Consider the following 23,006-nt stretch of genomic DNA (forward strand, 5'->3'; position numbering starts at 1 on the left):
ATATCGGCAGTAGTGATTTGCAACGATTTTTTCGTTTACTTAATAGTACAATTAGATATCAGCAATAAAAGTAAACCCGGAGTAGAAGAAAATCGATATCAACTCAGAGTAAAAACTTTCACTTTTACTCATTGATTCTTCAAATGAATTTGCCCGCTTTTATAAGAAATCGCTGTCCAGAAAAAGAATAACATTTCACGATACAATCCAAGTACATTTAGCTCATACAATCCATAGTACACCCCGCTCAAAGCTCGGTCAACCTACCCCAATGAATGTTTTCGAGAACCATCACGATGAACAGAAATAAAAGTAAGGTTATACTGAAAACCGATATGTTATTTTGTAAAGTTTTGAGTACCCTTTCCAATATTACTATACAAAAGCAGAAATTTACTCTCAAGCGCAAAAAAAAAAAAACGTGCTCCTGCACAAACGACAACACTGAAACACCTGAAATTGCGTCGGTACGTGGGTAACCTAATACCAAAGATAAACTCAAGATGGAAGAGTCTATGATTTTTCATATACCATTCAAATTGGATCCCTCAATTAAATCAGTTCACCGTCAGTTGCAGTTTAATTATTATTAGAAAAAAAACAACAAGCGTCGAATCGCTACATGCGTCGTAACTATGGCAATGTTTGTTTATGTAAAATTAATCTTAAGTTGCAATATGAAAGAAATCGCGGTATTTTGCTGGACATCGAGAGGATCTTGAAACAGGAAAGTAAGCATCAATTAGAATTATTACAAAGAATTTGTATAATTTGCTATATTCTTATCTTACGAGGTATTAAAGTAAATGGAAGTAACAAAATATTGTGTGCGATATGTTTACATATGTTTACTTTCTTCCAACATTGTGTTGTTGCTATGAAAATTTTACCGTCCTTTTTCAATGCTTATCGACGCTTATTAACAACATTGCATTATTACTAAGTTCACTGGTTCACGATTACTGATCCAACATTTTTTGATGAACTGTATGGGTCATTGTAATTTTGAGTTTATCTTAGCTACTACTCCACCAAAATCAAAATCACCAAAATCGCCACTGCGCATAATAACCTTTTCAGAAAAGCCACTCGGCCAACTAGCCCCGGTCTCCCTTATATTGAATTGAAGTACTTAAGCCCAATAAAATTAATGCAGCTTAGTTTTCAATAATATTTCTTCTACTTACAACAATCAGTCTTTAAACGAATTTTTGTTCGAACGAATTGGTAGCTTGTCACTCTGAAGAAGTATGCAAAGTTTCTTTCAATTCCTAGCAAGTCGATACTGATTTCTCCACCTTCTCACCGGTTAATTTCTGGATTTGATCTACACTTAAACTTCTTTTTCAATTAGTTCCGATTTACTAGTAGAGTATATTATATATTATATTCATTGTTCTCTACACGTTCCTCCTGATACTACAAATTCTTCCAGGTTGGGGCACAGAAACATGAAATTCTTACATAAACTAAAAGTATTTTGTACTCAAACGAACAATGTAATCGAAAGAATGCTGCTTTGCTTTAAGCATCCCAACTAAACCATCAAGATATATTGAACTGAAATCGAAGGTTGGTTGAAACTTTGAGAGCAAAAAGAAAACTTTCTTATGAAGTTTCCACCTTGACTGCTGTCAAACCGTTCGTTTGAAGCCAGTTTAGAACCTAGTTTCGAAGTCTTTGGATTGAAATTTGGGTCAGTTTCAAATCTGACAGTTATATTGGGTTCGCACATCCCACAGTTGTTTAGTTCGAACCCAAACCGGTTTCCTTAGAATTGCATTTTTGAATAAACAACCCTGAATCAGTTCCAGGTTTGTCAAACGAAATCGACATTATACACGCTAAAGTTGGACCACTAGTTTGTCAAAATTTCAAGTGATGCCATTAAACAACAACTGATCCATTCAACAATACTGTTTATTGTAATTGAAACCGGAATCGCCAGAAGTAACTGTTTACCTATCGTAGGGCTTTGTTTGGATCATCTTTCAATAGAAGCATGGTGATACAACCAGATGTACCATCTCCGGAGAAGCCTAGGGCTAAGACGAAACAACTGAGCACTCGACAATTTAGCTGAACTTAACAGCCAATAAATATTCAACTTTATAGCACAACCAAGCAACCGGGAAAGCACTTGGGAAGGATCTTTCGCAAAGCGTTAATTTACAATCATTGATAAGCGTAAACTTCTTCCGTCTGAGCCCATTCCGGCTGATGGCGAAACACGGCTCGAGAACTTTTCCACTTCAGGTTGTGAGCTATCGCCCGAAGAAGGATAACAACGCTCGGCCGGATACCGGCAATATATCAACAAGTTGTTGTGCCAATATTCGCTGCATGCGGCTAACGTGTGGATTGCCACAAAATGAACATCCGCCGATACCTGAGGGAATCCGGCGAAGCGCATGCGTCAGAACCGTTTCCGAAGGGATGCGTTCATCTGCGGACACCGTTGCCGAACCGGTTCGGATCCTGCCGGTGTTTGTTGGCAGTATAGCGATGTGTCCTGCTTCAGTTTCGGTTCGGTTAGCGATGTGTCCTGCTTCAGTTTCGGTTCGGTTCTTTACACGGAAGGATGTATTAACGGCTGTCGTCGGTCGGTTAAAATGAATTCCTCCTTCGGGCAGGAAGTGCCACAGTGTGAAGGGTGAAGTGAGAGTGAAGTTGAGCGACGCTTGAAAACCGGAACAACTGTGAGCTGATCGGTTGACTGGCTCGAACCCATTCTGAAGGCGAAACTGAAACCGTCGTCACCTGTCGAACCGAGCACGGAAGTTGTCAGCAGTCGGTGTCCTGCGGTCTTCGGTGTACGACGCGTTGAACCCAAAAGTCCCAGAAGTGAACGGTTGTCACCATCGAGCCTACTTCCGTGTCGAGTCCCCAGCGATCGCTGGTGAGTTAATAATTCAACACCAGTTTGACGTGGTGGAGTGATTGTCATTACGCAGTTTGTTACCGTGAATTCGGTTTTCACAGCGAAGGTGTTTCCGTCGCATCAGGCCGCATGGTGAGTGTTTCGATGCATTTGTGGTTTCCGGAGCTTGTTTTGCTAGACGTGTGGTTTGCTAATTGCTGCATTAGCGCCGTTGTAAAATCCTCGCGTTAGTGAAAGCTACGTCGCGGTAGAGAGCACTCCCATCAGCGTAATCATTTTATAAAATGCGACGGATGGAACAAAAACCATTTTAATCATGTGGTGCGTTAAATCAATATCTAATTAGGAGTGCAAACAACAGCTGAGAAGATAAAAATTAATAATAGATTGGGCTCGATCATTTTCCCGGCGTGTTCCAGGCAGTGAAACAGCGCACAAGTGCACCTCGAAAAGGAAATAATTAAAAATTCAAATTTGACGAGCATTGGCGATGAATATTCATGATGATGGCCCGTGGGCTAGTTCTGTGCTGCTGCGGTGTGGGTTGCACCTGATGGATTATCGTTAAAAAGCTCGACCACTTGATGCAATTGCGGAATTATCGTTTCTCTCGCAAATTGTTCCCCGATCACCGCTTGCTACTGCTGCTGCTGCTGCTAGTGAAGTGATGAGCAACGGGCAGCGTTCCGACACTTCCGGTCGCAGATGGCCCTGGCAGACTGTCCCCAAGTCCTAAGTGGATGAGCGGCGGCCCCATGAATGATGATACCGCTTTTCACTCGACTGGAACACCGAGCGACAGTTGAAATGATTGATGGAGCTCCGTTGTGCAAATAACGTAGCAAATAATTATAAATTTATGCCTGAAATTAATTTGATTGTGTCCGAGGCCTATCCCTATCTCAACGCTCTGACGAATTCTCGGTGTCACCGTAATTAGTGTTTGTCCGTGTGCCGTGCTCAGTTTTTGTTGTCTATTCACAATTCACTTTCAACTTGACACATCTGCAATTGGTGTTGGAATAATGTTCATTAGTTGGTGAAGTGCTATGGCGAAAGTTGAAGTTAATCTCAAATTGTACAACCGGAAGTGTTTAACAAAAATGATCTTGCATTGGAATATCTACTCGCGAATTCTACTACTGCAACTGCTGCTAAACATGGCACGACCTAGCCTTGGATATTTCGATCTGTTCCTGAATCACTCGGAAGTAATAAAATTAATGGGTAAGTTGGTTCTTACTACCTTTCTGAGGGTTGATTTAGATTTCCTGTTTCGATGTAGGATCCTTCTATTTTCACTCAGTCATCAATGTTTTTCATATTACAGCTTGCTTCAGAGAGAATTGGAACAAAGTCAATTGTCTGTATTTCAGTTATTCATTATTGAATTCAAGATCTTTTTTTTCTTCATACTTTTAAGAAAAAATACGGATAAAATTATTCGTCACGGTTTCGAAGGAATTCTCGAATTTTTCCTGTAACACGGCTCATTAGGCGGCGCACACCTTCTTCGTCCATTGTTTTAGTTATCTTATTCCACCAGGTCGTCAGCTGATTAATGTCTTTGACAACCTTTCCCTTTGCCTTGAGTCTCCTCTTCATGATTGACCAGTATTTCTCAATAGGGCGGAACTGGGGGCAGTTGGGTGGGTTAAGGTTTTTCGGAAAAACTGGACCCTTTTCTCTACATACCATTCTTGAACGACTTTGCTGTAATGACAGCTTGCCAAATCTGGTCAAAACATTACGGGATGGTCGTGGGATCGAATGAACGACAAAATTCGTTTTTGGAGACACTCTTTTTGGTATAGTTCCGATATCATTGTCTTATTTGTAACGAAAACTTTCGTTTTTTTGCCACAGCATATTTCCTGCCAAATCATAAATTTTCTTGCAAATTTGTCGGCAAAAACAAATTTAAATTTGGCTGGAACATCCCCCCGAGCCGTTGCCAAGTAAAATTTTTGACCTGGGATTTGCCCAAAGTCAGCCTCGACATAGGTTTCATCGTCCATCAGAAGACACCCGTCGAATTTGGTCAGCACCTGGTCATATAGTTTCCGAGCACGAATTTTGACCACACTATTTTGTTTTATGGTCCGATTGGCTGTTTGCTAGCTCGATACGACTTGATTCCTTCCCGGAGTCGAGTTCTCTTCACGATACTATGGGCAGCACCGAATTTTCTGGTCAAATCACGGTCCGACAGAATAGGATTCCTCTTAATCGTCTTCAAATTCTTACCACGCAGTTTCCGGTCGACAGTTCCAATCCGACGATTGGCTTGAGGTTTCCGAATAGTCGTTAATGTTTCCTTATACCGTTTGATAACGCGCTATACGGTATTTCTGGGCAATTTCAGCTGTTTAGCTAGCCTAAATGCAGACCACAATGGATTTTCCAAATAACTGTGCACATTTTTTTCCCTTCTTTCGGCTTCCATGTTGATTGTTGACAAAGTACAGTCGATTTGCGGACAAAATTCCCGACACGTGGGCGCCAAGAACTTCCAAATCCGTCCACCAGGAGCGCCACAATATGAGCAAAAGTTTGTTCCAATTCTAAATGAAGCAAGCTTTACATTTTGCTAATTTATAAAAAAAGATAGACTCAGTCGGATTCGTTCAAATTGATGCAGGTAATTTCGCTAATAATTAAGCATTTCAGCAATATTTCATTAGAGCTTGATCATTGGCCCTCCTCTGAGAGAACAGAACACGGATAGAAAAAGTGCGAGTTGTCGTTTACGTCACGTACACGATTTTATTTTCGAAACCGAAAGTATTCGCCGTGAGCATCACGAACTTTTCAAATAACCTATTAGCTACTTTAGAACGTGATTATCGAAATCGGTTCTGGTATTTTTGCGAAAATTTAGTGTGCGATTTATTGGTTACTTCATTTATGCGTGTATATCTCCGGAATCGAAGATGTCCGCCATTTGATTTCCGAGCTTATTCAATTATCCAATAGAATAGCTTTTAAAAAATCTGAGAGAAAAATCTGTGAAAAGTGCTCATATACATACACACAGACGGCAGCGAATCATTTCGCCGAAAGTCGTTTCGCTGAATGGGTCATTCCACCGAAAGGGACATTTAGTCAGAAGAATAATTTCGTCGGGAGCCACATTTCGCCGAATACATCACATTATTAATTAAAAACTGTCTAATTCCACTTAATAGTGAGTTTATCCATTTTTTATCAACTCGCAAGAATTTTTGCCTGGATATCCTTTGGTGTTATTAGTTTTCAAATTTGTAAGTTTTTCGCACCATTGCACAGTGGTTCGAATCAATAAAAACGTGGACATAAATCAGTAGTTGCCAAACCGATCTTTTAATGCATAAAGTTGCTTTAAAAAAATATTTACAAATATATACCGTGTAGTTTGATTCTATCCCTAATTGTTCATGGCCTACATTGACAAAAAATAAAAACATAACTTTTTTTTCGAAGAGATAAAACTTTTTTTTTTGCAAAGTTTTAGAACAATTGAAAATAATTTACTTTGGCATATATACCAAAAGTCTATGTCGCACCGTTTCGGATATGCAAAGCGTTATTATGGCAACCCCCTTAAAATCAGTTTTTTATTCATAACTTGTTTCGAGTTATTTTGTTATGTATACTTTGTTTGGAATAATTGTAGAAAATAAAAAAAAATAAAATTCTTTCCTGGCCAAGTTATACAGCATTTTACCTTTTTTACCTATGATAAAACCGTACACCGAAGCGAAATATGCAACTTTATGCAGCTAATTTTTACAAAATTTATAGGAAAAGATATGCCCAATACTATAAAAAAATCTAAGTGGAACTCGATGGAACTTTTTTTATGCCTTTTCAAAGTTAGTTTTAGTTATTGAACTATGACAACCCCCTTAAAACTAGCTTTCTATTCATAACTTGTTTCAAGTCATTTTTTATACATACAATGTTTGGACTAATTGTAGAAAATATAAAATCCCAGAATTTTGTAGAAGGTAATGCATGGGTTTACTCTTTTCTGGAAAAGTTATACATTATTTTACCTATTTTTACCTAGAAAACCTTGTACCGAAGCGAAATATGCAACCTAATGCAGCAAACTTTTACAATACTTATAGTAAAATATATTCCTAATCAAATTTATTTTCCAATGAGAATATCCTGAGTACTATTCGTGTGACTCATTTTCACTATGGCCATGCTGAAACCATGAATGGTTGAAAAACGGAGGGCGTCACGTGTCTGCTATTTCTGTAACTTACTTTTGCAGTGAGCATAGAGATGGGCAATTCGCTCCTTAGCTATTCCAGTGAATCGAATCTTTAAAGTGAGCTGATAGCTCTTTTTAAAAGAACCGCTGCTCACCAGCTGGTAAGCAGGGATGCCAGGTTCACAGATTAATCTGTGTTTCACAGATTTTCAACCTTTTGCACAGATTTTCACAGATTTCTGAAAATGGTCACAGATTTACACAGATTTTGAAATCGATCATAGATTTTTTGAAATTGATTACAGTTTAGCTCCAATAATTACAGAGCGGTAGGAAATAGTGAGACCTTTTTTTTCGCTTACCAACATGATTCTGATCTGCTATTATGGAAACGGGGAAACGTGCACAGATTTTGCACAGACAGGTTTTTGGCTTGATCACAGATTTTTGAAAAAATGACCTGGCATCCCTGCTGGTAAGGTGAAAACAAGCTACGAGCTGAACGGATTTTCGGCTCTTGAAGAGCGAGTTATAAATGAGAAGAAATGTGTGCATGAGCTTTTGTTCGTTCTTCCAAATGTGTACCTATCCTTCTTTAACAGATTGAATGAGCCATTGTTAATAAGAAATCTTACCTCTCACTTAGTAGGCTAAGGTACTTTCAAGGATGCCACTTTAGCAGATATTCTCAAATATGACATAATAATAATTCGAAAACAAGTTAGTTCGCATATCATTGTTCTTTGTGCATCAATAATTTCGATCATGCATATAAAAGAAAAACGGAGTAAGAAAAACGGCGCAAGAAAACGGCGCTCAAACCAAACCTTCAGTTCAATCTAAATGAGCTGATGAGCTGATACATTGAATCGATTCCCTTTAGTGAGCTGATCGGTTCGGAGCTGCTCACCGGTATGAGCTGCTTCGCACATCTCTAAGTGAGCGTCGCACGATCAACATATCGTCTTAAAAAACGTTAAGTTAAGTTAAGTTACTTCGCGATAACTCAATTTATTTACACGTTTAAAAATGAAATCTCGTCGTAAAGGTTTGTACTTCGACAATACTTTTTTATATTTTGTTTGGAAAACATTTTTTTAATATGTGTTGAATTTTTGATAACTTTTCGGATTTTCAATATTTAAAACTAACTCTGAAAAGGCATCAAAAAATTGAACCGAGTTCCACTTAGATTTTTTCTAATACAGTTAATTGTCAAAAAGTAAACAAAATAAAAATCACAACAATTTGCTTAAGTTGCGCGTGCAAGCATGAGCCTGCTTATGCGTGTTTACGCGCCCTTTTAGTAGATACTTAGGTAATAGAGGTAGATTCTACGTATATAAATCCAAAAAACGCTTTTTAAAATAAGGTGAATATATATATATATATATATATATATATATATATATATATATATATATATATATATATATATATATATATATATATATATATATATATTTTCTTTGCATTATTTATATCTTTAGCAAAAATACTTCAAATGTTTTTTTTTTCAAAATGAGATAGAAAATTTTTTTTTGTGAAAAAAAATATTTTTATTCGAAATTGGTACTACCCCCTTAACAAAAATTAAGGTGCCACTTTCAAAAGAAGTGTAATATAATCTTGTAAAACTTTTTCGAAGTCATGTTAGCTCTTTAAAATCATTGAAAGTCAGTACAGATTTTTGACCGTCTTTTTCCAGTTTTGGACCACTATGCGTTGTTTTAAGCGACGCACAGAGAGGTATTTGAGCCATCTAGGTGGCCAAAACTATGTTACATATCTAGCTGCTTCAAACATTGTCATATATAATTCCACAGTACTCTAAAAGGTTTAACTTAGCTTCGGATCAATATTATTACCCTACGAGTATTTCACAGCTTTTCTCGTTTGTTTAATAATACTTCTTATTGAACCGAATGAAATAAATACAATTCACATTTATCATATACTATCACCAACTGTCAGAAAACACCTCTTCCTCGGTAGGAACGTCCAATTCACCTGTCGATTCTACTAGGTCTGGTTCCTTTTTTTGATTGGGACTTTCTGAACCAATCATGTGCAGTGTTTCGGGCATAAACGGGATTCTTTTTTTTGTGAAACTATACGTAGATCTATAATAATATTTCAACTCAATTCAATAATAGCTGTTATTATCGAATCAGACGCGAGTAATAACCGATACCATTCTGATTCCTGATATTGGCTACAACAGGTTTCGTACACGCGTTAATGAAAACGATAACCGATACCGAAGCTTGGCTTTGAAACAACAGCGTTTTGTTGGGTGTAATCAAAATAGTATTTTATTACTAAATTAAACATGTATAGTAACGTCATTTGAGTGTTTCAATAACAAACTATTGAAAAATTGGTTTGAATTGACCTAACCACTAACCACTCACAGCAGGGCGAATGGTGTCATCCTATTGATTTTTCGTTCAAGGCCGACGGTTTCGATCGTTGGTTTGCACCTAGAATTTCATATAGTAGCAGATCTACTTCGTTCGGTTTAGGGAGTATTAACGTCATTGCAAGAGAAAGAATCGTTTACTTCTACATCGCATGAACGTTCGCACAGAAGAGTATATATAAATATATGCCATCTTACAATTTTAACTTTAATCGGCAACCAGCCGCGTACGAAGCAGTTAGCTTGTTGCTCGCTGGATGCTTGCTTTTTATGGTGTGTTATTTTCTTCCATCTGCTGAACACCGATTCTACGGGAGCTAATTCAGAGCTTTCGGCGATAGATATTTTGGACCTAATTTGAAGCACTTGTATCTCGGTAATTTGTTGATGGCTTTGCCACATTTAACATCTGTGCAGTGCGGCACTGTATGCCAAATATGTGTTCGTTTGGAATTTTGTGGAAGTGTCATTGACATGCGTTATCCTTAGTTATAAAATCTTACATGAATCAAGAATCATTTTAGCTCGTAATCACTATCGATTTTGTGTGACGGACGATCAGTACCGATTTGATTGATCTGATTTAATGATTTTCATGAACTTATATTTTAATGAAAGGTCTTGTATTCTCACATAAAGTTCCTGAATTTGATTAAAATCCGATTTTTTGGTTCCGGAATTGCAGGTTGATATGTGCAAAAAAATTAAAATAAGTGAACTTACTACTACTTACTCAGAGACGGCTCGCCGATTCTCACAAACTAAGATTCAAATGAAAGGTACAATTATCCTACACAAAATTCCTAAATTTTGATCCGACTTCCGGTTCCGTAGTTACAAAGTGATTAGTGAAAAAATCCTATTTCAAATTACTGCCTCACTTTTCTCAAAGATGGCGTGACCGATTTCAACAAACTTAGATTCAAACGAAAGATCTCATGGTCCCATGAAAAAAATAACTCCAAAATTTCATCCGAATCCGACTTCCGGTTCCGGAATTATATGACGAATGTGTTGAAAATTGGATACCGTCACTTTAAGCCGCGAAACAAAACACTCTAAAACGCCAGTCAGACACAGTAGAACGTACATCGAAGATGGTCTACATCCTAGCCGTCACCCGACCGATACCTTATATCCAAACATCTTCTCTGTTCATCAAACACTAGTATTCTCGCTTTATACCTATTTTCCGATCAAGCATTGAGTAGGAGAGTGTATTTATAATCGCTTGTCACCTTCTTTAATGGTGCCAGTCGCTGGCTGGACCATGTTCGATGTACGTTCTACTGTGTCTGACTGGCGTTTTAGAGCGACTAAAACAAGATTCAGAGTGGCGAAATGGTAGCGCGTATGCACGGAATGCATAAGAACGCAGGTTCGAGTTCTGTCTCTGAGCGTATCTTTTTCCAACAAATCATCCGTTCTGTTAGTTTTTCATTCATTTGGCTTCTCCAATATATGTTCCGCTCAGTCATTGCAAAAAAAAACAAAGAAAATATTTTGAAAAATACTACACATCTATATAGCAATAACACATATCTATTCAGCAATAACACATATGAACTTAAAAAAAAGTGCGGATCGATAAAAGTGTGTATTGTCGGTTACGATACGCTATACTATTATATCTCCGGAACAGAAAGCAACAGTTATTTGATCTTCGAACTTGATTCACAACCCAAAAATAGCTTTCAAACGAGCCTAAGGTTGTAGAAATCGATTCAGCCTTTTAGAAAAGAAGAAAAAGGCATAAGTTGTATATAAAGGATGCTTTTTAACCCCTTAACGACCATAAGATGTGGAGGACGAAATATCTCAGTACAAGACAATATTTTAGCTATTGGGGGTGCAAATTAAGAGAATATCACCAGATGAAGATGGCAGGGTGCATAAGTTTTCTATAATTTCATGGGAAATATTTTTCCCTGTGATTCTTAGAAATAAATAAAAAAAGAGTTGAGATTATTATATCGTAATTTAATTTATTGCTTTGATTGCTTTGATTATCAGAATAGTAAAATAAACAGTTAGTTATGTATGATTTTACGATTTCATGTACTTGTGAACGTTGCACATAACACATTTATTATGTGTTCTATTTTCTATACGTCATTTTGCACAAACTTTTTTAGTGCAATAAAGATTGATAGTTCTTTTTACTTATTCGTTCAGAAACACATTTGTCGCCTTGGAAATAAGTTTTCTTTAACATTCAGTAAAAGAAAACATCGATTTAATAGTACTTTAAGAATCTATTACGATTTTTATAGAAGGGAAACATATTTCCATTGGTCGTTAAGGGGTTGAGAAATATAGGACAAAAAAATTTGAGAAAATTGACATCTTTATTGGAATCGATAGAACAATCAATATAATTTAATGTTTGAAGATGATTTCATGCAAATGTTGGCCGCTTTAGATGGCCTATACGCAAGGTCCAATTTTGGTACACTCTCTTCAACGTGTCGACCGGTATTTCACGAATAATGAAACCGGCCCATAATCCACATCAAACAGTGACTTTTTTGGGATACATTGGTAGCTCTTGCAATATTGCAATAGCTTCTGACCGATCTTCACTCCAGATGCGGAAATTTTGATTGTTGACGTATTCATTCAACCAGAAATGCGCTTCGTCGCTGAACACAATTTTTCGATAAAAAAGTGGATCTTCCTTCAATTTTGCCAGTGCCCATTCATGATTATATCATAAACCAAATGACGATTCGAGATTAAATTATAGACCAGGCTGAAAAGGATACCTGCAAAAAAATAACCCGTTAGTACACACTAGAGATGGGCAAAACAGCTCAATTCTAAGAACCGTTCAGAGCTTGATAGCTCTACCAAAAACGTGCTTAATCCACCTAGCAGTGAGATGATCCGCATGTGTTTTTGCATGAATATTCTTCGGTGTTTTAGTTCTTATGTCATTATTTTAATGACCGTCGTTTCAAGCGGAAATTTGAGATTTCAATCGTAAATCGAATCGAAATTTATTCTAAGCGTGTGACAATCGATTGAACATTCCATGAGATGTTGAAGTAAGTTCAACTTTAGAGTTTACAGTTATTTACGGTACTACCAGAACCGGAACCAGCATAACCGAAAACGATTCGTATGGCCATAAATTAATATGACGAAAAAAAATGCAATAGTTTTGAGTTCAACTTTGAAGCTTTTTTGGATTGTCATCTTCTATATCGCTATGAATTTTAAAAACTCATCACCCTGTAATTCCAGAATCGGATAAAATTTATCAATTTTGTGTGGGACCATAAATCCTTTAATTTGAATTTATGTTTTTGAAATTCGATTTGGCCTTTTTTAAGAAAACGATTGAGCTTTGAGAAATGATTCGATACTGGAACCGGAATTCTAAAATCGGTGTCAGTTAAATGCCGAAGTCAGTTAAATCCACCTCAGAAGTTGTATAGTTTACATTTAATTCAAACTGTTTGAAAATCAGTGTAGACATCTTTGAGAAATCGTAGTGCGAACTAAATTTTTGGGTATCTTCCGAATCGAAAACTGAATACCTCTGAAACTGAAATAAGTTTATTTGGTTATCGACTATCCAAATCTACAAACCCGATAAACCTGACAAATTTATGTGAAATGGACATTTTTATACTAATCACCCTGTATCCTCTAAGCCGGAAGTTGGATCTGACTTTTATAGTATATTAAGACCTTTCTTTAATATTTTATGGTTCCTATATTTCATTTGAATCTTACATCGGTTTAGCCATCTACGAGAAAAATGAGTAACACTATTTCAATTTCCTTTCACATGTTACCCTGTAGTTCCAGAACCAGAATTCGGATCCAAACGTAATTCAGGAACCTTGTTTGGAAGGATACGACTATTCATATGAATCAGAGTTTGTAGAACACGGTTGAGTCATCTTCAAGAAAATCGAGTGAAATTATTTACCACACATGCATTTGCTGATCTCGACGAACTGATTCGAATGGTATATGCGTGTTATGTTCTTCCAGCATTTATTGCTGTAAGTAGTTTAAATCAATATAATTATGAAATTGATTTCAACTCGGAAAAGCTGCCATCATCTGGTTTACATATGTCACATTCGAACAATTATGTTGCCAAAAAACGAACCGTGCTAAAATCGGTCCGGAATTTCATGGAAAAGTATACTGTACACAGTCTTTTTGGTCATTAGAAACAATTGTATAAAAAATCGTCGAGCTGAATCGATTGGTATATAACACTGGCCCCTCCGGGCCTCGGAAAATTTTTCTAAAGTTTGAGCGAATTCTATACCTATTTTTTATATTTATAAAAAAAGGTAAAAAAAAACTAGAACCTGATGCGTTCATTTGTTCTTCAGAAATTTTGATGGTTTTGGCAAAAACCGTACGAAAACAAATAATTATTAATTCTTTAACAAAAATGCAGTAACTTTTTCACATGAGTTTAAAGTAGCTATCGTTCATCTTTCTGTACTTTTTTATATACAATTTCTAATAAAAGCAAAGTCTTGGGCATTAACATTCCTTTTTTTGGAATTTGACCTTTCTGTTTCAACAGAATTCGCGGCCTATTCATATCGTACAGAATCATTGCATGACTAGTACTACCATCCTACTGACACTAAGAATCAATATCTACTGCATTTTTAAAAACTACAACCGTTTCGAAATGTACAGTTATTAATACAATATCTTTTTTATTTGTTTCGATTTTAGAGGTTTTAACTTTAATGTCGCTCGCCTCTTCGGGCCAGAAAAACTTTCTGATCCTATGTGTGGAGCTGGGCACCGAACCCAGGTGGGCTGCATGACTATCACATTTTCGAATAGATTAGAGAACTATCGTTCTTTAACGAAGAACTGTTGTTCGCTCATTCTTCCAGAAACTAGTTCTTCTTTTAACCGTTCGCGAAAGGATTGCCCATCTCTAATACACACACACATACATTTTCCGATCTCGTCGAGCTGAATCGAATGATATATAACACAAAAAAGGTAGAAAATAATCTTTGCAGTGAGTTTTTATTAATTTGACTTTCCTGTCTCCTTCCTGCTCGGCATTGCAAACCTGATCCGGATAAAATTTGTGTCTCCTAAGGAATATCGATTAAAGTCGCGTTTTTGATAGTATTTGTCCACTGTTCGTTGGAAGGATTCAGATAGCATTTCCATCCACACATGTTATCCAATTCAATCCATTCAAATAAATACCACAGCAGTATTCATGAAACAACAGCATAAAATAACACGTTCTACTGAGGGAATTGTTTTTTCAAAAACATGCATCAAAATAACTCGATGGATTTGCAATGAACTGCCGTGTAAGCTCAATTCTCCAGTGACTTCCAGGGCGACTTCACAATGAGAGGATTGCTCGCCAGCGCGTCTGTCGGTGTGCTGAAAATGCAAATAAATCAAATTTTATACACTTGGCTCGTTCGCATTAGCGTTGCAGCTCCGAGTTAGGCTTTCCGTGGTGCCACAAAACCAATTGAAATTGTTGGTTTGCAGCTCGATTCGAATCGGTTTCGCTACAAATTCACGAGTATTAGACAATCACTCGAACTATTTCCCAGTCCCCCCTTCCTAGGTGGGGGAGAAACAATCAGCTAGTCCTCGGTGCCTTGCTTTCGGTTTGATTTTGCCTTTGATACCGGCCGGAAACCGCCCGACAAATTCGACCGTGTGCTCAATGTGTATCACAAATGCGCATTATTTACGGGTTACTGCACCCATTGCCAATGCAAGCTCGTAAATTGTATTTCGAACATTTGCATTCCAATGCCTGTCGAAAAAAAAAACAATATAAGAACGGATGATGCCTGCACCTGTGGATGGCATGCTTCCGCAATGGGAGCCTTCAGCAATTTTCACTTTATCGAGAACGATTTGAGTGACGCTGGGGGTGTTTTAGTTTAGATTCAAACATGTTATTAGGTGTGGTTGGATTGAATCATTTGAGTCTGTTGATCAGAATCTAACACAGAAAGGAGTGATCAAATGTCAGGCACCACGCGTCTCCGTCAATTGAATAATTCGAACTAATTTAAGTCTCGCTCTGGCAAGAATTCTGATGGCGAAAGCGAATTCATCCTCAACATCCCTACATTGGTAGTAACAGTTTTTTGTTCGGACCGCTTAGCAATAATGGTTGGTTGAACAGTTGGCTATCCACTCCATTACAGGTGTGCCATCAGGACAATCATAGTCAGCACCACGAGTTTCAAACAAACCGAACAATAAATGCGATAAAAGTTGGTAATTTGTGTATGAATACCTGCTTGTTTCAATGTTCGATTTTATATCAGCAGTAAGCTTGTGCTTTGGTTGGGTTGTGGAAAGCGCAGCGAACAAGAAAACCAGATACGCATGTTCGACTGGTTCGAACAATATCCATAAACCTGCATAGCCGATGTGTGCAGATGCAATGAAACAATTTCATTTCATTCGAATGCTCAAATAAAAATCTATCTCTGCAGTTGTGCATACCTCCAGGGGGGACGGTAACTGTTTTCAATAAATTATTTTCAGTTTAAATTTCGTGTTGAATCACTGAACTATACTTACTCCTTCCATGAGACTAAAACGATACAATCCCGTCAAAACTACCTCCACTTAGCAAACACTGCCCAATTCATTAGTTTCTTCTGTCCGAACGGAAATGTCCCCAACTCAATCCCGTTCGGAAATTTACCCCCCGGCGTAGCTATAATTGCATCTCTTTATTCCGTTTCCCATCCACCACCTCCCTCGGAAAAAAGTGGCACCCTTTGCTTCCTTCACGAGCAGCACCACCACCATCAAGCAAACAACGCGCCGACGGACCCGGACCGTTGCTTGGCTCGAACCCAGTTCAGCCGGAGCCGACCGGAAGCGGCAACATCGCGTCAACGCCATTCTGCTCCATTATCTGCGTACCGTATTGCAGAAGCACTTTTGGTCTTTTATACGGGCTCACAGAGGGAGAAAAAAAACATCAGATATCCTTCTGCATCATAAAGCCGGTTGCCTAACAAGTCGTTATAATGAGTGCCTTTGTATATTATCGCGAAAAAATGAGCGGATGAAACCGCGGGAAATGGACTTTCTCCTCGCTGCAGGGCTTTTTTGGTCCGGGATCGGACGAATTCGGACTGACAATGGCAATATTAAATATTTAGGCCAGCCTTCGGAGGACTATATTTTAGAGTCAGTTACAGAGTCATTCAAGAGTGAAGATGAGAAGTCGGTTGTCAGCTAGTAAAAGTCAATGTGCTGAGCAAAATCTTGCTACGGAACATTTGAGCCAGCGTTGACTGATGGCGTAATAAATGGAATAATGGAGTGCTTTACAGTTTGTATCACATCTGAATTGGACAGCTTTGTTTATATTTGAGCAGTATAACTGCTATTGATAGTTAGTCTATAAACGTGTGAATGGCTATGAATAGAATTTATAGAAATTAAGAAAAGTGTTTGAATATAACTTTTTTACATAATCTAGTAACGGTATCTCCATGTACTACAACTTATAGTTAGTTGCTGTCTCTGTTTAATCCATTGTCTCAAAAGGTAAGATGAAAATATATTATAAATTAATTCAAATTTTTCAGCAAAACATCTGCTTTCGCAGTTGCAGTTTTTTGTGTCTAATTTTTCCAAAAATGTATGGAACGTTTGAAACCATCATTTTGTTGTGGGGTGCATATTGATACCTTATGGTGTTTAAGAGTTATCTGATATTTTCGATTTGTTGAAAAAAAAATCTAATACTGATAACTTTAGAAAACCGTACCAGATTTATTTGATCGATCTGGTATCTATTGGATATTGATATTTGAATGGCGACAAGTTTTGTCTTTCTCATATAGAAAGGTTAAGCAATCACTTGAAAAATCGACTTTTAAAATTTGTCATACACCACTCGAATCAGTACGTCGAGCTGAGCAATGTCTATGTGTATGTGGGTGTGTGTATGTGTCAAATAATCTCACTAGGTTTTCTCGAACATGACTGAATCGATTTGACAAACTAGCATTCAAATGAAAGATTTCATGGTTCCACACGGAATTCCTGAATATTATTCGGATCCGACTCCCGGTTCCGGAGTTGTGGGGCAAAGTGTGTTAAATCGATAGCCATTATCAATAGGCAACTAGACAAACCGATTCCGGCTATCCTGATTCCCGGTCTCCGGTTCCACCGGAAATAGTGGTCATATATTCCGAAATGGATCTCACTCACTCACGATGGTTTGACCGATTTCCACAAACTTAGATTCAAATGACAGGTCTCACGGTCCTATCCGAAATTCCTGAATTTTATTCGGGCCCCACTTCCGGTTTTGGAGTTATAGGGTAAAGTGTGTACAATATTGAACACCGTCACATAAACCGGCGAAACAAAAACCGTAAAAAGGGTGTCCCCGGGTTTTCATATAAAAACTGTCCCCAAACAGAACAAAAATTGATATACGCTGTTTGAAACGGTTTATATTGGAGATGATTCTTCCAAAATTTTAACCCTTTAACTGCCATTTTGGTGGAGTTAGGGTGGTTCTTCTGATTTTCATTTTATTTATTTTTTTCAAAAACCTCTTTAACAAAAAAATTTAAAAAAATCAGGAATATTTTAGGAAGTATGGGGAACCTTTCTGATTTTTGTCAGAATTTTTCAAAATTTATTTCATGTGAAAAAAATTGTTCAAAATTTTCGAATTTTTTTTAATCGCACTTTTAATTTTGGTACCACTCTAGATTTTACATCGAAAATAAATCAATTATGAGTACATTACCCTGTATTTTATTCAGATTTTTAAAAAATGTGGACGGATATAATATCAGACTTTGAAAAAATAAATCATTCGGAAAGCCATGCGTCTCCATCAAATTTTCATCATCCGATAGAGACGGCGCGTACCATGCGTTTCCATCTACAACTCGAGTTCAGGGCTTAAGAATTTTCATAAGGAAGGATCGGTGAGAGAAACATGAATCAGAACCAATAAATTGACAAATATTTAGGTTTTAATATACGGTTTAAAGTTTTTATTCATGAACTGATAAGTCATTTAACATTTATTTTACATTTATTGTATTCAGATCAAATAATAACTATATTTAGTAAAAATTCTAAAGGACAATTAAATTATAGTTCTTTTGCAACAAAAAGTAAGATACCAAGCGCAAAATCAAGGAAAATTAGAAACCAAGCGAAATCAAAAAAACTTTCAGTTTTAAGGTAAAATGTTCGTCGACGTTCTGTATCACATGGTATGAATAGCCAAGTTGCCTGAAACTGCTCAACAAGACAGCTGAAGTTAAACGGCTTAAGCTCATAAAGACGGATTAATCAAACTGAGATCGGACTGACAGTAAATCCGTCGAAACAAAATGTATGAAAGCATTCAGTAAAAACCATTCAAGCGAAGAGGTTGTGTTTCGATTGTACTGGCTCGTGAGTTAACGGCTGCTACCGAGACAATTCTAAGCTTCAGGTAGTTAAACTGCCCATAGCAAACGCAATATTCGGGGCGTTTCCCGACTGGAAAGCTAGCAACGAAGGCCATCCCGTTCATACGCACAGAGGTGTAGAGACACAGAGGTGCGAGAGCATAGAAGTGACGAGTCACAGAGGTGCCATCGCATAAAGGTGCGAAGACGAAGGGGTGCAAAGGCACAGAGGTGCTAAAGCAACCCAGTGCTGATCTACCAGGTACCAGAATTTGTACGCTGCGTAGGATCAAAAGAGACGGCATATATCGCGAGGTGCTACACTGCAAGCATCGCATTTGATCGCCACCAAGAGCAAAAGCACTGTACCTGGGGTCAGGTACAGCAAGTGCAGTGGTGTTCACAACGACGGCAGAGCAACTGAGATAGCAGTAAACGACAGAAGACTGCCAATTGGAAACAGCAAAAGACTGCCAATTGGAAATCGTTGGAAGAGCTTCACGTCGTTCTTCACGATAAAGGAACAGAGACATCAGCTACAAGGTAGATTTAATTTAATTTATTTTTTATTTCTTATATCTGAAATTTTACTAAACATAAGTTTTTATTTTGGTATTATTAATTTACAAAAAAAATTTAATGTAATGGATGATCTCATGGAAGATCATCCGAATCCGATTCCGGATACTAGTAAAAGTTTAAATACTCCGAGGGCTAAACATTATCCACAGGGTACCACTGGGCCATGGATAGTCTATCTTCGAAAAAAAGAAAAGATTTTAAACTTGATGCAAATTACAAAGGATTTGACATCACATTTCTCTGAAGTTAAAGAAATCTGTAAGGTTAATAGAGATAAAATTCGAGTTGTAGTTAACGACTTGAAACAGGCAAACGATATTGTAACCTGTAAATTATTTGCTATTGAATATCGAGTTTACATTCCATCGAAGGAGGTAGAAATTGACGGTGTTGTGACTGAAGCAAGTCTGACAGCAGATGATTTACTTAAAAATGGAGTTGGCCGTTTTAAAAACTCCATGCTTGAGGGAGTTAAGATACTCGAGTGCAAACAATTGTACTCAGCATCTATTGTCGATGGAAAAAAGTCTTATCGTCCCTCAGATTCGTTTCGCGTAACATTTGCCGGATCTGCATTGCCTAGCCATGTCTATATCGATAAAATTCGTCTTCCTGTTCGGCTTTTCGTACCGCATGTTATGAATTGCACGAACTGTAAAAAATTCGGACATACAGCTACTTACTGTAGTAATAAGTCCAAATGTATCAAATGTCAAGGGCCTCATAAGGATAATCTTTGCGATAAAGATGTTGAAAAATGTGTTTATTGTGGGGAAAGCCCTCATGATGATCTTTCAGTGTGCGCTGCATTTAAGCTGCGTAAAGACAAAATGAAGCTTTCTTTAAAAGCACGGTCTAAGCGCACATATGCAGAAATGCTCAAAACGGTCATACATGTCTCCCCTTTGGAAACCGAAAACGGTTTTTCAAATCTTGCGGAGCCAGAGGAATCTGACTCTGACGGAAATAGTGAAGATACCTCGTTTGTCACTCCTCAAGGGTCTGTTAAGAGGAGATTAACAAACCACAAAATACCAAAAAAGACACCTAAAATTATACCTTCAAAAAAAGATCCCCGTGTTAAAGCTAAAAAGCCAAATTTAAAACCAAAAACTGTGCCTCCTGGTTTGTCAAATTCACAAACCAATCCAGGAACTAGCTTAAGAAAAGACAATAATCCAGTGGGCTCCATTTCACATTCACCAACAGGATTACTGAAATTTTCGGAAATTGTAGAATGGATTTTCGCTGCATTCAATATTTCTGAACCTCTAAAGACCATCATAACAGCATTCCTTCCAATAGCTAGAACTTTTTTGAAACAGTTATCAGCTCAATGGCCAGCTCTTACAGGTTTTGTATCATTTGATGGATAATTTATCATCCGCCGCAAATGATTCAATCACTGTTCTGCAGTGGAATTGTCGAAGCATCATGCCAAAACTTGATTCATTTAAAGTTTTGTTGCATAGTCAAAAATGTGATGTATTTGCTTTGTGCGAAACATGGCTTACATCAAACACAGCCTTAAATTTTAATGACTTTAACATTATACGTCTCGACAGAGACTCCCCGTATGGTGGAGTGCTTTTAGGAATTAAGAAATGTTATTCCTTTTATAGATTAAACATTCCTTCGACTTCTAGTATAGAAGTTGTTGCTTGTCAAATAAACATTAAAGGAAAGGACATTTGCATTGCTTCGGTATATATTCCTCCAAGAGCTCAAGTTGGACAACGACAGCTTAATGAAATTGTCGAAGCCCTTCCTGCTCCACGTTTGATTTTAGGAGATTTCAATTCGCACGGAATGATGTGGGGTTCCGTTTACAATGATAGCAGATCATCTCTAATATATAATATTTGCGACAATTTTAGCATGACGGTACTAAATATGGGTAGCATGACACGGATCCCAAGACCTCCTGCACGTCCAAGTGCATTAGATTTATCTCTTTGTTCGACTTCAATTCGACTAGATTGCACCTGGAAAGTATTTCCTGATTTACATGGTAGCGATCATTTACCAATCATCATCTCAATTAGCAGTAACAAAGGCATTGCTAATTCAGTTAATATTCCATATGATTTGACAAAAAATATTGACTGGATTAAATACCAAAGTAATATTTCAAGTGTCTTAACTTCAATGGAAGAGCTTCCCCCACTTGAAGAATATGACTTCCTCGTTTGTTCGATTCTGGAGGCCGCAGAACAAGCCCAAACCAAACGATTTCTTGGTCCATCGTCTAACAGAAGACCTCCAAATCCTTGGTGGGACAAAGAGTGCTCAGATGCTAAACACGCGAAACAAAATGCTTTCAAGACGTTTTTAAAACGAGGAGGAGGAACTCCTCAGAATTTTGAAAAATTCTTGGTTTTAGAAACCAAGTACAAGAACATACTTCGGGTTAAGAAATGCAGCTATTGGAGACATTTTGTGGAAGGTTTGTCAAGAGAAACCTCAATGAGCACTCTTTGGAATACGGCCAGACGAATGAGGAATCGTAACGTAGGAAATGAGAGTGAGGAGTACTCGAATCGATGGATATTTGATTTTGCGAGGAAAGTTTGTCCAGATTCCGTTCCTACGCATAGCATTGTTAGGGAGTCTTCTTCAAATGATGATTCCATTGATAGCCCCTTTTCAATGATGGAATTTTCCATAGCACTCATGTCTTGTAACAATAACGCTCCTGGATTGGACAGAATTAAATTCAACTTGGTGAAGAATCTGCCCGACCTCGCAAAAAGACGTTTGTTGGAATTGTTCAACAAGTTTCTTGAGCAAAATATTGTTCCACCTGACTGGAGACAAGTGAAAGTTATCGCCATTCAAAAGCCGGGGAAACCAGCTTCCAATCACAACTCATATAGACCCATTGCGATGTTGTCCTGCATCAGAAAATTGTTCGAAAAAATTATTCTACGACGTCTCGACACTTGGGTCGAGACGAACGGTTTGTTGTCAGATACTCAGTTTGGCTTCCGTAGAAATAAAGGGACGAATGATTGCCTTGCATTACTTTCGTCTGACATCCAAATTGCCTTCGCTCAAAAGCAACAAATGGCATCTGTATTTTTAGACATTAAAGGAGCATTTGATTCAGTTTCCATTGATGTTCTTTCAGACAAGCTCCACCAACATGGACTCCCAGCGGTTATAAATAATTATTTGCACAACCTTTTGTCAGAGAAACGCATGCATTTTTCACATGGCGATTTGGCAACAATCAGAATTAGCTACATGGGTCTCCCGCAAGGCTCATGCCTCAGTCCGCTCCTCTATAATTTTTACGTGAATGACATTGACAGCTGTCTAGTAACCCCATGTACACTAAGACAATTGGCAGATGATGGCGTGGTTTCAGTTACTGGATCCAAAGCTATTGATCTGCAAAAACCATTGCAAGATACCTTAGATAAATTGTCCGTTTGGGCTGTTCATCTTGGTATCGAATTCTCTGCGGAGAAAACAGAGCTGGTC

At 37.7% G+C, this 23,006-nt stretch overlaps 1 protein-coding gene across 2 annotated transcripts in view; it reads left to right on the plus strand.

Annotated features, from left to right (window-relative positions):
• Window positions 1-2,574: 2,574 nt before the first annotated feature.
• Window positions 2,575-23,006, plus strand: part of LOC131435656 (tyrosine-protein kinase Drl) — a 186,542-nt gene continuing 166,110 nt past the window's right edge. The window contains exon 1 of one of the 2 annotated variants that reach the window (XM_058603775.1): window positions 2,575-4,108. In XM_058603775.1, the coding sequence (XP_058459758.1) occupies window positions 3,931-4,108 (178 nt within the window). In that variant the 5' untranslated portion in view covers window positions 2,575-3,930. Of the gene's footprint in view, window positions 4,109-14,262; window positions 14,306-23,006 lie in introns of those variants that run through there. The other variant, XM_058603776.1, reaches the window with a different exon arrangement.

This window comes from Malaya genurostris, chromosome 3, assembly GCF_030247185.1.
Source record: "Malaya genurostris strain Urasoe2022 chromosome 3, Malgen_1.1, whole genome shotgun sequence".
Lineage (NCBI taxonomy): Eukaryota > Metazoa > Arthropoda > Insecta > Diptera > Culicidae > Malaya > Malaya genurostris.